At 39.9% G+C, this 15,996-nt stretch overlaps 1 protein-coding gene across 1 annotated transcript in view; it reads left to right on the forward strand.

Moving 5' to 3' along the window:
- Positions 1 to 15,996, forward strand: part of LOC109878670 (metabotropic glutamate receptor 4-like) — a 287,551-nt gene that overhangs the window by 257,918 nt on the left and 13,637 nt on the right. The window contains exons 8-9 of the mRNA XM_020470908.2: positions 773 to 909; positions 1,816 to 2,751. Coding sequence (XP_020326497.1) covers positions 773 to 909; positions 1,816 to 2,751 — 1,073 coding nt within the window. The remainder of the gene's footprint in view (positions 1 to 772; positions 910 to 1,815; positions 2,752 to 15,996) is intronic.

Consider the following 15,996-nt stretch of genomic DNA (forward strand, 5'->3'; position numbering starts at 1 on the left):
TCATGGTTGAATTTCTGCAAAGAAACCACTACTACAGGACACCAATAATAAGAAGAGACTTCCTTGTGCCAAGGAACACGAGCAATGGGCATTGAGGAGGAGGTGTGTTGGTGTGGGTTGCTTTGCTGGTGACACTCTCTGTGATTTGTTTAGAATTCAAAGCACACTGAACCAGCATGGCTACCACAGTATTCTGTAGTGATACACCATCCCATCTGGTTTGCACTTAGTGGGACAATCATTTGTTTTCCAACAGGACAATGACCCACCACCAGGCCGATTAAGGGCTATTTGACCAAGAAGGAGAGTGATGGTGTGCTGCATCAGACGACTTGGTATCCACAATCAGTTGAGAGGGTTTGGGATGAGTTGAGCCACAGAGTGAAGGAAAAGGAGCCAACAAGTGCCCAGCATATGTGGGAACTCCTTCAAGACATTTGGAAAAGCATTCCAGGTGAAGCTGGTTGATAGAATGCCATGAGTGTGCAAAGCTGTCATCAAGACAAAGTGTGGCTACTTTGAAGAATCTCAAATATATATATTTTTAAAATTTGTTTAACAGTTTTTTGGTTACTATATGATTCCATATTTGTTATTTCATAGTTGTGATGTCTTCAATATTATTCTACAATGTAGAGAATAGTAAAAATAAAGAAAAACCCTTGAATGAGCGTGTCCAAACTTTTGACTGGTACTTGTGTGTGTATGCATATATATATATATATTACAATTCAAATAAATGCTTTCATTCTCTCTCTCCTCTGTCCTTCAGGAATAGCTGGCAACCCAGTGCTCTTCAATGAGAATGGAGATGCCCCTGGTCGCTATGAGATTTATCAGTACCAGATCAGAAACAGAACAGCTGAGTACAAAATCATCGGCCACTGGACCGAACAGCTCTATCTGAACGTAAGCATTTATTTTTTATATATTTAATATGCAGATAGAGTACTTTAGTTATATTATCAGACTTATGCCCTCCAAATGACCTTTACCTGTTTCACCATTTGGTGTCAGTGGTTCTCCTCCCAAAGAAACTTTGATGGAATGTTGTCTTCTGTTGGTTCTACTTTAGTGCTTCCTTTGCTCATAATTCCTCCTTAACCATTAGCTACGGCTTTGTGCACATGTCTTCAATGGTGCAAACATCCAGAGGGTGCTTTAATGATTAACAACAAGTGACTGGGATGAAAAGAAAACAATAAGAGCTTAAAAACAGATACCATCCACTGTCTTGGTGAAACAATATGGTGGAGTTGTGGACACAGGAGCTTACAAATCTATAACAATGAATTACATGAAGCCGGCCCTGCAAATAATGTTTGAATGGAATATGAAGAGATGGCCTTGGGCGAAGAAAGATTGAAAGAAAAAAGACATTTGTTTCCACGGAGTCGACCTGGGTCTGTACCTCAACGCTGTGTGAATGGTGGAAGACAGTGAATGTTGTTGTAAATGTGGTGTAAATGCTAGTCCTGTGGCGTGCGCCAATTCTCTTTCCAAAGGAGCTTTTAGTTTAATAGGATTCTTATAGCTGTTAATTAAATACACATTTGGGGATGCGTTTTCCGCCTATGAATTTAACAACCACCATTGATGGCAAAAAAAAGTTAATAACATAACACTAAATATATCCTTTCAATAAGACAAATAGTGATTATGTGTAATAGACTTTTTAATGGAGAGGAGAAAGAAGCCCGAAAACTAACTGTATGCCAGTGGTAATTGCTATTAAGCAAGAAGAGACTGTTTATGGGTTACAGTGTTAGTTATTTGTGAAGTGTCCTCCTGTACCCCCCCCCCCCCCCCCCTCAGATCCGAGCAATGCACTGGCCAGGTGGAGGTCGTCAGATCCCTTACTCCATCTGCAGCCACCCCTGCCAGGCCGGAGAGCGCAAGAAGATAGTGAAGGGCATCCCTTGCTGCTGGCACTGCGAGCGCTGCAACGGCTACCAGTACCAGTCAGACACCTACAGCTGCAAGATGTGTCGCTTTGACCTGCGTCCCAACGAGAACCACACTGCCTGCCGTCCCATCCCCATTGTCAAGCTGGAGTGGAGCTCCCCATGGGCCATCATCCCTGTCCTCATCTCCGTAGCGGGCATCATGGCCACTCTGTTCGTGGTGGTCACCTTTATCCGCTACAACGACACACCCATCGTCAAGGCGTCAGGCCGCGAGCTCAGCTACGTTCTGCTGACTGGTATCTTCATGTGCTATGCCACCACCTTCCTCATGATTTCTGCCCCTGATGTTGGCATCTGCTCCCTCAGACGGATCTTCCTGGGTCTAGGGATGAGTATCAGCTACGCAGCCCTGCTCACCAAGACTAACCGCATCTACCGCATCTTCGAGCAGGGATCCATGTCGGTGAGCGCCCCCAGGTTCATCTCCCCAGCCTCCCAGCTGGTCATCACCTTCAGCCTGACGTTGGTGCAGCTACTGGGTGTGTGTATCTGGTTTGGGGTAGACCCGTCTCAGGCCATCATCGACTACGAGGACCAGCGCACGGCCAATCCGGACATGGCCCGTGGCGTGCTCAAATGTGACATCTCTGACCTTTCACTGATCTGCCTGCTGGGTTACAGCATGCTGCTCATGGTCACCTGCACGGTGTACGCCATCAAGACCCGGGGGGTGCCGGAGACCTTCAACGAGGCCAAGCCCATCGGCTTCACCATGTACACCACCTGTATAGTCTGGCTGGCCTTCATTCCCATCTTCTTTGGCACCTCCCAGTCCACAGAGAAGGTAAGATCTGGCTGGCCTTCATCCCCATCTTCTTTGGCCCCTCCCAGTCCACAGAGAAGGTAAGAGCTGGCTGGTCTTCATCCCCATCTTCTTTGGCACCTCCCAGTCCACAGAGAAGGTAAGAGCTGGCTGGCCTTCATCCCCATCTTCTTTGGCACCTTCCAATCCACAGAGAAGGTAAGCTTAGAGTTGTCTTCTTTCTTGGTCTGTTCGTTTTCTGTTGTTGTTGATATGCAAAAGACAGCATTAGCATAAATATGATTCTACAGACCGTGTCTCTCTCTTTCTCTCTCTTTCTCAGTTGAAACATATTTATTTTGTATAATGCTTTGTTTATAGAGAGGCAATTTGTACCTCATGGAAGGACTGTGCTGGTCAGTCAGTGTCCTGTAGATGGACATGGCTGGATGAAAATAGCATTATGCTATGGAATGCATGAGCGTTTTCTTGCAGAGCTTAATTAAAGGGTGGTGAATTTTGCTGTTTTACTCTGTGTCAGAACATCAATTTTCATTTTGTAGTCATAAAGATTTTATCACCCCTGCAGTCTTGGTTTGATGAAGACTAAAATTACATGCATAATATTGTATAATTCCAGGACTTATATCTGAGATTCTATTCAATTGGGGAGGCCATTCATTGTTGGAATATCAAAACTTCTCATCTGAAGACAAAAGTAAGAAAGGCCTATTCTACAAGCAGAGCATTTGAAGAGAATTCCCCTGAGCTCTGCAAGCCCTTTGCCTACAGTAGATTGTTAAAGGACTTGTGATTCTGTGACATGTGCATGTGAGGGCTGTGTGCCACAGCTGACCTTATGAGCTGTTTTCACAACCACAGCGTTCCCACTTGTCATGATGTCAAATTAATGAGCCTGGCCTGGTGAACTGCAAATCCACTGGAAACACTGGGATTCATACCTTGTGTCAAATAGAATTGGAGTACTAATATTTAGCCATTTAGAGTTGATAAACCTGACTATCTAGCCCATTTATGCCTGGTTCTAACAGCCGTCCTCTAACAACCGGTAAAAAAAAATATCATAAGGAATAAGGTTTTGAAGTCTCGAGGTATAAGGAGGTATAAGAAAGCTCAGGAAATATTTAAGTTTTTTGTACACATATTTAATCACTTATTTGTGTCACAAAATGACCTCTATACTTCCATTATTTTGTATCAGTTACCTTCTGAAGAGTCTCGTGACACTTGTGGGGGTCGTAGAGCAAAACACCATCATGTCCGTGAGAGTCTGCCCTTTCCATAGTGGGGTCATATTAGTTTGAAGCGCAAACGGTTCAGAAGCTACAGACAGAAATGGGCACATCAGCAATATGAATTCAGACTAGTCCAAACCGTACAGATGTTTTTTTGAGAAGACCGATTGTCGGATGTCTCATGGTCTGACAAACGCTGCTGTAGCTCGGCCACCTTCCACCGCAGATGCGGAAGGACGATAGGTGGATGTGGTGGATTGAGACGCAACCCATGCAAGAAACTGATATCTCTAGTTTAAACTGAGGATTTTGATGGGGATTTTTAAAATTATATATATTTTAAAATTATATTACTTAAATTGACGCAGGGATGTGTTAATGGGGCTAGGGGGCAGAATTTTTACTTTTGAATAAATAGTGTGCCCAATTTCAACTTCCTGCTACTCATGCCAATAATATAAGATATGCATATTAGTCATAGATTTGGATAGAAAACATTCTGAAGTTTCTAAAACTGTTTTAATCATGTCTGTGAGTATAACAGAACTTATGTAGCAGGCAAAACCCTGAGGACTAACTGTTCAGATTATTTTTTTTTTTGCCTCTCTCTGTTCCCTGACTTGTTATTGCCAAGGGATATTTCTTAGGAACCTGTTTTCAGTTCCTACCGCTGCCACTGGATGTCACCAGTCTGTGGAAGTTTGTTGAGGTTATTCCTTTGTGCAATGAAGAAGTAGGCCAACTAGGAACTGGGTACACCTTTGTGAGTTGCGCAAGACGTGAAAAGTGGCGCTGTTTTTTTTTCATTCTTGTATTGAACATAGATTGCCCCATATACAATTGGATCGATTATTAACGTTTAAAAATACCTAAAGTTGTATTACACAAGTAGTTTGCAATATTTTGGCAAAGTTCATAGGCAACTTTTGAAATATTTTGTAGTGACGTTGCGTTTTTTGTAAGCTGTTTTTTTCTGAATCAAACGTGCTTTATAAATGGACATTTTGGATATATATGGACGGAATTAATCAAACAAAAGGACCAATTGTGATGTTTATGGGACATATTGGAGTGCCAACAAAAGAGGCTTGTCAAAGGTAATGCATGTTTTATATTTTATTTCAGCGTTTTGTGTAGCGCCTGCAGGGTTGCGCCTGCAGGGTTGAGGCTATCAGATAATAGCTTCTTATGCTTTCGCCGAAAAGCATTTTAAAAATCGGACATGTTGGCTGGATTCACAATGAGTGTAGCTTTAATTGAGTATCTTACATGTGTGATTTAATGAAAGTTAGAATTTTATAGTATTTTATTTGAATCTGGCGCTCTGCATTTTCCCTGGCAATTGGCCAGTTGAGACATTTGCGTCCCGCCTATCCCTAACTAGTTTTAATAGACTCTAATTAAAGTCACCATTGGTCTCATGGTGAAATCCCTGAGCGGTTTCCTTATTCTCTTGCAATTCAGTTAGTATGGACACTTGTAACTTTGTGGTGACTGGGTGTATTGATATACCATCCAAAGGGTAATTAATATATTTTACCATGGGATATTCAATTTACCAAGGGATATTCAAGTTCTGCTTTTTGTCACCCATCTACCGATAGATGCCCTTCTTTGTGAGGCATTGGAAAATCTCCCTGGTCTTTGAGGTTGAATCTTTATTTGAAATTCACATGCTTTACTGAGGGACCTTACAGATAATTGTATGTGTGGGGTACAGAGATGAGATTGCATACTTATTATCTGACTTGTTAAGCAAATGTTTACTCCTGAAGTTATTTAGGCATGCCATAAGAAAGGGGTTGAATACTTATTAATGACTCAAGATATTTCACCTTTACACTTTTTATTAATTTGTTAAGACGTCTAAAAACATAATTCCACTTTAACGTTATGGGGTATTGTATATAGGTCAGTGACACAAAATCAAAATGTAATCACATTTAATTTCAGGCTATAACAGAACAAAATGAGTAAAAGGTCAAGGGGTGTTAATAATTTCTGAAGGCATTGTAGATCTGCCTGACCACTTCCAGATATAGTCAGGCACGAATTGTGTCTGGATATCTTACAAGTGTAGACTGATCTGGACAATAATACCATTTAAATCATCATTATATCGCACTCTAAAATCAATGACAGTGGCACAATTGACTTATGGCATCAATAGGTTTCTTAAAATAGATAATTAAATATTATTTTTAAAGAATATATGTCATATAATGTGCATACATGGAGGTACCAGAGACACGGACACGTATAAAAAACACATTTTAATAGCATGGAAATGTGCGCACATTCACAATGTGGACAAGATCAGGACAAATGATGCACATTTCCACCCTAATTTGAGTGAACTAATGGACAACAACACTTATGCTTCTACTTCTAGCTCATACATTATATATAATGGTGTTCAGAGATACATGGGAGGGGTTTAGGGTTGCTGAAGGAAGGGACTACTACTTCTAGCTTATACATTATATATATATATATATATACAGTATATATATATTTTATGGACACAATATATTTCACATTAGTTATAATTTGTTTGTTTTTAGTCCCCTCCTTCAGCAACCCTCAACCCCTCCCATGTATCTCTGAACATCCAGATATTGTATATATATTTTTTAAATGGGCTGTGATGTTTCACAAGAGTTCAGATTATAAATTAATGTATGTCTTTTCAGATCACCCAGCAGTGATATTTAAATAGTAAACTCCAGGTACTGTAAATGTTGTCATTCTTCAGCTATTCTTGAAACTGCAACCAAAAACAAGCTACACATGGAGAGCACCAAAAGAAGACATCAACATTTTGAAATAACACATATGGAATCATGTAGTAACCAAAAAGAGTGTTAAACAAATCAAAACATATGTTACATTTGAGATTCTTCAAAGTAGCCACCATTTGCCTTGATGAGAGCTTTGCACACTCTTGGCATTCTCTCAGCCAGCTTCATGAGTTAGTCACCTGGAATGCATTTCAATTAACAGGTGTGCCTTGTTAAAAGTTGATTTGTGGAATTTCTTTCCTTCGTCATGCATTTGAGCCAAGGTAGGGGTCGTATACAGAAGATAGCCCTGTTTGATAAAAGACCAAGTCCATATTATGACAAGAACAGCTCAAATAAGCAAAGTGAAATGACAGGCCATCATTACATTAAGACATGAAGGTCAGTCAGTCAAAGGTCAGTCAGTCAAGTTTCTTCAAGTGCAGTCGCAAATACCATCAAGCATTATAATGAAACTGGCTCTCATGAGGACCGCCACAGGAAAGGAAGACCCAGAGGTACCTCTGCTGCAGAGGATAAGTTCATTAGAGTTCCCAGCCTCAGAAATTGCAGCCTAAATAAATGCTTCACAGAGTTCAAGTAAGAGACACATCTCAACATCAACTGTTCAAAGGAGACTACATGTATCAGGTCTTCATGGTAAGAATAAGAAGAAAGTTTAAATACTTATTTTCCACCATAATTTGCAAATAAATCCTACAATGTGATTTTCTGGAATTTCTTTTCTTATTTTGTCTGTCATAGTTGAAGTGTACCTATGATGAAAATTACAGGCCTCTCTCATCTTTTTTAGTGGGAGAACTTGCACAATTGGTGGCTGACTAAATACTTTTTTGCCCCACTGTATATATAAATTCCAGTCATACCTTATCAAAAGTATTTTCAAAATGAGCTATGAACACCAGGCCTGGTTTCCCTGATGCTTCATAGTGTTATATTGTCTCTTATATTATCTCCAATGTATCATCCATGTAAAAGAAAATGTCTGATTAGGATGAACATATCTGACAAGAGCTTTTTAATTCTGTGTGCTATACATTTTGCTGGAATTTTTGCCTCACAAGACTCTATGGGGCCTCCCATTTTTATATGGACTTGATCTTTATATTTACCACCTGGGTTCTGTTTCAGTAATAGTGAATTCAGATCTTGTTGAGTAATCTACTATTTTTTATCGGAGTGGTTAAAACATGCTGAAAGCAGTCCTCTGAGTACATCAAAACCGTTTTGATTTATCTCAACTGCTAAGGCCTTAATTGCATCAAGAAGTTTCTCCTCTGTAATTGGCCTTCACATGAGTATTTCTATACAGATGTTCATTTTACATTATTGATAGAAAAACAATCCTTACAATTAACTTTGGTTAGTGGAGATGGAGAAAACTGTATTGAAAACATATGCTTAAAATACTTTGCCTCCTCTTTCAAAATATTGTTTGATGAATCATGGGTGACTCCGTAATTTATAACATGTTTTGTAAATCATTTTTGGTAGCATTTCTATGTTGAAGATGAAAAAATTATTTTGTGAAATTTTCCCCATATTTCATCCAGTTTCTTTTATTGTTTTAAATAATATATTCCACTTGATATTTCTTGAATAAGTTATTTTCTGTTAGTCTGTGGTACAGTTTTTCTTGATATCTACCTGTACTGTTAGTTCCTCTATTTCCTTTGTTAACATGAACTCTTTTAACCAACATGTTTTTTGTTTTAAAGATGAGTATTGCATTGCAAGGCCTCTAAAGGCACATTTGAAAGTGTCCAATACAATAAGGTGATCTGCTGTACTTATGATGGAAAAAGTCAGTTAAAAATAATTCAGTCCTGGTTAAAAACAAGTTGTCATCAAATTGGATTTGATAACATTTCCAATATCCTCGCCCACATGGAAATTCTGTAAGAGTAACATATATGCCAATTATTTGATGGTCCCACCGCATTCTAACCTTTGGTGCCAGCAAGAATGCTATAAAAAAGTAGTCAAGACGACTAGCTTCATTGAGCCTCCGCCATGTACGGTGTGCAAAGCTGTCATCAAGGCAAAGGGTGGCTACTTTGAAGAATCTAAAATCTAAAATAAAATGTTTTAACACTTTTTTGGTTACTACATGATTCCATGTGTTATTTCATAGTTTTGATGTATTCACTATTATTCTACAATATAGAAAATAGGACAAATAAAGTAAAACCCTTGAATGAGTAGGTGTGTCCAAATGTTTGACTGGTAGTGTATATCTAACTAAGTCAAGACATTTAAGCCTCCATATATCCACTAGTTGTCACATCCTGATCTGTTTCACCGTCCTTGGGATTGTCTCCACCCCCCTCCAGGTCTCGCCCATCTTCCCCATTATCCCTTGTGTATTTACACCTGTGTTCTCTTTTTGTCCGTTGCTCGTCTTGTTCGTCAAGTCAACCAGCGTTTTTGTTCTCAATGCTTTCTTTTCCCAGTCTATCTTTTTCTCACCCTCCTGGTTTTGACCCTTGCCTGTCCTGACTCTGAGTCCGCCTGCCTGACCTCTCTGCCTGCCCCTGACTCTGAGCCTGCCTGCCGACCTGTACCTTTGTCCCATCTCTAGAATGTTTGACCTCTGCCTACCCTGACCCTGAGCCTGCCTGCCATCCGGTACCGTTGCCCCACCTCTGGTTCACTGACCCCTGCCTGTCTTGACCTGTCTATTGCCTTCCACTGTTGGAAAATTAAACCATTGTCAATTTGACATGCCTGCATCTGGGAGTTACCTTGATTCCTGATACTAGTTCCAATATATCCATGATATCAGTGATTTCCTTAAGTGCATGAGGGTGATAGTTTGTAGTGTGTAGTCCTTTATGATCCATTAAGGTATTTAAAACTGTATCGCAATCTCCCATCATAATAATAGAGTATTGTATTGTAGGCTTGATAAAGTATTAAATATTTTTTCAAATAAGTGTGGATCATCATTATTTTGACCGTATAGATTAATGAGCCAAATCTGTTAATAGTCCAGTAACACAGTAACATATTTAAAAGAATCCATCTTACTTATGGATCTGTTGGGACAATTTGCACATTTGGATCAAAATTATTGTTTGTTAATATCATCACCCCTTGGCAGACCCACCTGGATCCTAGGGCCTTTGAGAGATTGAGACCCATCGTTTAAAAAGAGCCCACAGCGCCACCTATAGAACAGAAGCAGATTAACACCCAAAAGCATTTCCAACACCCACACCTTGATTGTATTGTATACTGTTATTTTAAAAAGTATCCATATATTAAAAAATATTGCATATCTTAATGTATTTCCACAATTAACAAATAGTATGCGTAATAGTGTAAGCATTTCAAACGAAGGACCTTTAAACTGGATTGTCATTAGAAAACAAAACATTTTTGGCAAGCAATTATTGTTTGGGAAACAATTATTGTGATTCATCCTATACTGTTCCTATCATCATTACCTCTTAGCAACAGATGTGGGATACATACACACACTCTCCCCACCCTTCCCCCCAAAACAACAACATGTTCAGATGTTAAACAGTTGTTCCATCCCCGAGCTCAACTCAAGAGAAGACTTGATGTGCAAATGCTTACTGTATACAGTTGTAGCTGTTTGAGAAGGCATGCAAAATTGAGCAAGAATGAGGCGTATAATTTAATAACTTTGTTAAATGTATGAAATCACATACAAGGAATAAAGCTTAAGTTACAAGGCATTCACAAGCATTACAAGGTATTATTCTAGGCATGATCAGAGAAGGAGGGAGAGAAGTCAAAGCCTGAAAGGCCATGCCCTAAGAGTCCCTGAGGTGGAGAGAGAAAGAGAGAGAGTATCTCACCAGCCCAGGTCAGGAACAAGGAAAGAGAGAGAACAATGAATCTAAGACACCTTTATAACATCAGAGTTGTTTACATTCAAAATCTGAGTTGTTGAACCTTTAATCAGACATCAGACCTACAGGATGTGAAGACAACTGAACCTCTGCTACCCAGAGGTGTGACAAGAGGTGTTTGGTGAGACTAAAATAGAGAAGGATAAATTCCTGAGAAGACAATAAAATGTTTTACATAGTGTTGAATAGAGTCACTTTGGGTGATGAGCCACCGTACATGATTGGTTTTCTTTCAAATACTTTTGAGCAATCGGTGGAGACTGCCTGGATTGGAGTGTTAGATGTGTGGGGTTTGCACTTGTTGGGCCCATTCTATGGGTTTTGTTGTGCCAGGTAAGCTAAAACACTATTCAAAATGTTTTTGAAAACTTTTTGAATCCCAGGTCTGCTGGGATGTACAGGTCAAATGGGACACTGGGAGAAATGGACGGAGGTTGAGATTTTAGCACATTACTGTAGCTACAGTACAGTGCAGTGTAGGACTCGACAGCCTTGAGATAAAAACAATGGTTGAAATGAGTAGGTGGAAGTAGACAGCTATTAGGCAGTCAAACAAAGAACAGGGCCTTCAAAGCTGTCATGGAGAGCACTGGTTATCTACTCAGGGGTGAGAGGCCAGTGAATGGCTCTCACTGGCAGGGAGGATACTATCAGTGAGGTTGGAGTAAAACAACAGAAAGAGTGGGTATAAAGAGCTACTATAATGTCATCATCATCGTAGTCTTTCCCACTGGATGACAAAATTATAATAATATATTCTGCTCTGTAAGCTTCTCTACACAGCTTGTACATGACTAAAAGCTAGTATATTGCTAATAGCGTGTACATGACTAATAGCTTGTACATGACTAATAGCTTGTACATGATTAATAGCTAGTATATTATTAATATCGTGTACATGACTAATAGCTTTTACATGACAAATAGCTGGTACATGATTAATAGCTAGTATATTACTAATAGCGTGTACATGACTAATAGCTTGTACATGATTAATAGCTTGTACATGATTAATAGCGTGTACATGATTAATAGCGTGTACATGACAATAGCTTGTACATGACTAATAGTTTGTACACGACTAATAGCATGTACATGACTAATAGCTTGTACATGATTAATAGCTTGTACATGATTAATAGCTTGTACATGATTAATAGCTTGTACATGATTAATAGCTTGTACATGATTAATAGCTTGTACATGATTAATAGCGTGTACATGATTAATAGCGTGTACATGACAATAGCTTGTACATGACTAATAGTTTGTACACGACTAATAGCATGTACATGACTAATAGCTTGTACATGATTAATAGCTTGTACATGATTAATAGCTTGTACACGACTAATAGCTTGTATATGATTAATAGCTTGTACACGACTAATAGCTTGTACATTATTAATAGCTTGTACATTATTAATAGCTTGTACATGACTAATAGCTTGTACACGACTAATAGCTTGTATATGATTAATAGCTTGTACACGACTAATAGCTTGTACATGATTAATAGCTTGTACATGATTAATAGCTTGTACACGACTAATAGCTTGTACATGATTAATAGCTTGTACATGACTAATAGCTTGTACACGACTAATAGCTTGTGCACGACTAATAGCTTGTACATGATTAATAGCTAGTACATTACTAATAGCGTGTACATGATTAATAGCTAGTACATTACTAATAGCGTGTACACGACTAATAGCTTGTACATCACTAATAGCTTGTATATGATTAATAGCTTGTACACGACTAATAGCTTGTACACGACTAATAGCTTGTACACGACTAATAGCTTGTACATGACTAATAGCTTGTACATGATTAATAGCTTGTACATGATTAATAGCTTGTACATGATTAATAGCTTGTACATGATTAATAGCTTGTACATGATTAATAGCTTGTACATGACTAATAGCTTGTACACGACTAATAGCTTGTACATGACTAATAGCTTGTACATGACTAATATCTTGTATATTATTAATAGCTTGTACATGACTAATAGCTTGTACATGATTAATAGCTTGTACATGATTAATAGCGTGTACATGATTAATAGCTATTACATGACTAATAGCTTCTACACGACTAATAGCTTGTACACGACTAATAGCTTGTACATGATTAATAGCTTGTACATGATTAATAGCTTGTACATGATTAATAGCTTGTACATGATTAATAGCTTGTACACGACTAATAGCTTGTACACGACTAATAGCTTGTACACGACTAATAGCTTGTACATGATTAATAGCTTGTACATGACTAATAGCTTGTACATGACAAATAGTTTGTACATGATTAATTGCTTGTACATGATTGAATATCACTTTTTCACTACGTGCGACATACTTCTATTCTTCTGCAGTGCTTTACTGTGCATTTCATTATGACCATCGCCAGTTAGATGCATTCAGTCATAGTGTGAGAATGTCCATAGAGATACTTGTGTTAACGGGATGAAGCCTTGACTGAGATCGATTAATTGTGTGTAACTCCTGTTATCAGTATGTTCTGTTGTTAACACACTGCAGACTCATCTGAAGAACAGACTGTTTTTAAGACACTGCACCCTGTCTAATGACCGAAAATAGCTTTTAGAAATCAGAACAGCTATTACTCACCTTGATCTGGACGAAGAATTTCTCTATGTCCAGTTCAATAGGCAGGTAGCCTAGTAAACAAAAGGTTGCAAGATTGAATCCCCTAGCTGATAAGGTAAAAATCTGTCATTCTGCCCCTGAACAAGGCAGTTAACCCACTGTTCCTAGGCCGTCATTGAAAATAAGAATTTGTTCTTAAATGACTAGTCAAATAAAGGTTAAAAAAAGAGGGATTTAAGAAAGGGATTTACTCCAGACACACGAACAGGCCCTCAGCCCCATCATTCGCAGGAGAAAGAGACGGAAAAGTTATCTCGGAAGGAGATCAGGGTGACTTGTGAGGATCCGCTGATGAGTGGCTATTCTGCCTTTGCCAATTTGGTACTATTGGCCAACGTACAATCACTGGATAATGAATTGGACGAACTAAAAGCATGTATATCCTACCAACGGGACATAAAAACTGTTATATCTTATGTTTCACAAAGTCGTAACTGAACAACGACATGAATAACATACAGCTGGCGGGTTATACACTGTATAGGCAGGATAGAACAAGGGGTGGCGGTCTGTATATTTGTAATAAACAGCTGGTGCACGATATCTAAGGAAGCCTCATGGTTTTGCTCGCCTGAGGTAGAGTATCTCATGATAAGTCATAGACCACACTAATTACCTAGGGTGTTTTCATCTGTATTTTTCGTAGCTGTCTCATACCACCACACACCGATGCTGGCACTAAGACCTCACTCAAAGAGCTGTATACCGCCATAAGCAAACTGGAAAACGCTCATCCAGAGGTGGCGCTCCTAATGGCTGGGGACTTTATTGCAGGGAAACTTAAACCCGTTTTACCTCATTTCTACCAGCATGTTAAATGTGCAACCAGAGGGAAAAAACTCTAGACCACCTTTTCTTTACACACAGAGATGCGTACTAAGCTCTCCCTCGCCCTCCATTTGGCAAATCTGACCATAAATCCATCCTCCTGATTCCTGCTTGCAAGCTAAAATTAAAGCAGGAAGCACTATTGACTCGGGCAATAAAAAAGTGGTCAGATGAAGCAGATGCTAAGCTACAGGAATGTTTTGCTAGCACAGACCGGGATTATTCCGATGGCACTGAGGAGTACACCACATACATACCCCAAGCAGAAGCCAAGGATTACAGGCAACATCAGCACTGAGCTAAAGGGTAGAACTCTAACCCAGAAGCTTATAAGATATCCCGATATAACCGCCGATGAACCATCAAACAGACAGAGTGCATACAGGAGTAAGATTGAATCTTACTGCACCGGCTCCGATGCTCGTCGAATGTGGCAGGGCTGACAAACTATTACAAACTATTACAGACAACAAAGGGAAGCACAGCCGAGAGCTGCCCAGTGACACAAGCCTACCAGATGTCCTAAATTACTTCCATGCTCGCCTCGAGGCAAGTAACACTGAAACACGCATGAGAGCATCAGCTGTTGCGGACAACTGTGTGATCACGCTCTTCATAGCCGATGTGAGTAAGACGTTTAAACAGGTCAACATTCACAAGGCCACAGGGCCAAACGGATCATCACGACATGTACTCTGAGCATGTGCTGACCTACTGGCAAGTGACTTAACTGACATTTTCAATCTCTCCCTGTCTGAGTCTGTATTACCAACATGTTTCAAGCAGACCATCATAGTCCCTGTGCCCAAGAACACTAAGGGAACCTGCCAAAATGACTACCGACCCATAGCATTCACGGACTGTATCCATGAAGTGCTTTGAAAGGCCTGTCACATCAACACCATTTTCCCAGAAACCCTAGAAACCCTAGAACCTCCTCCCAGCTGCCCACTGCTCTGAGGCTAGGAAAGACTGTCACCACCAATAAATCCTCTATAATTGAGAATTTTAATAAGCATTTCTCTATCTGATGAAATTGTTGCAACCCCTATTACTAGCCTGTTCAACCTCTCTTTCGTATCGTCTGAGATTCTCAAAGATTTGAAAGCTGCCGCAGCCTTCCCCCTCTTCAAAGGGGGTGACACTCTAGACCCAAACTGCTACAGACCTATATCTATCCTACCCTGTCTTTCTCATTTCTTCGAAAGCCAAGTTAACAAACAGATTACTGACCATTTCGAATCCTGCCATACCTTCTCCGCTATGCAATCTGGTTTCAGAGCTGGTCACGGGTCCACCTCAGCCACGCTCAAGGTTCTAAACGACATCAAAACCGCTATCGATAAGAGACATTACTGTGCAGCCGTATTTATCGACCTGGCCAAGGCTTTCGACTCTGTCAATCCCAACATTCTTATTGGCAGACTCGACAGCCCCTTGGTTTCTCAAATGATTGCCTCGCCTGGTTTACCAACTACTTCTCTGATAGAGTTCAGTGTGTCAAATCGGAGGGCCTGTTGTCCGGACCTCTGACAGTCTCTATGGGTGTGCCACAGGGTTCAATTCTCAGGCCGACTAACTTTTCTGTATACATCAATGATGTTGCTCTTGCTGCTGGTGATTCTCTTATCCACCTCTACGCAGACGACACCATTACAGGGGAGAGGAGGGGGATGAATGATCCCATTGTAAACTGGGGATTATTAGGTGACCGTGATGGTTTGAGGGCCAGATTGGGAATTTAGCCAGGACACCGGGGACAACACCCCTACTCTTACGATAAGTACCATGGGATCTTTAATGAGCTCAGAGAGTCAGGACACCCGTCTAACGT

This window comes from Oncorhynchus kisutch, linkage group LG1 (genome assembly GCF_002021735.2).
Source record: "Oncorhynchus kisutch isolate 150728-3 linkage group LG1, Okis_V2, whole genome shotgun sequence".
In the NCBI taxonomy this organism is placed as follows: Eukaryota; Metazoa; Chordata; class Actinopteri; order Salmoniformes; family Salmonidae; genus Oncorhynchus; species Oncorhynchus kisutch.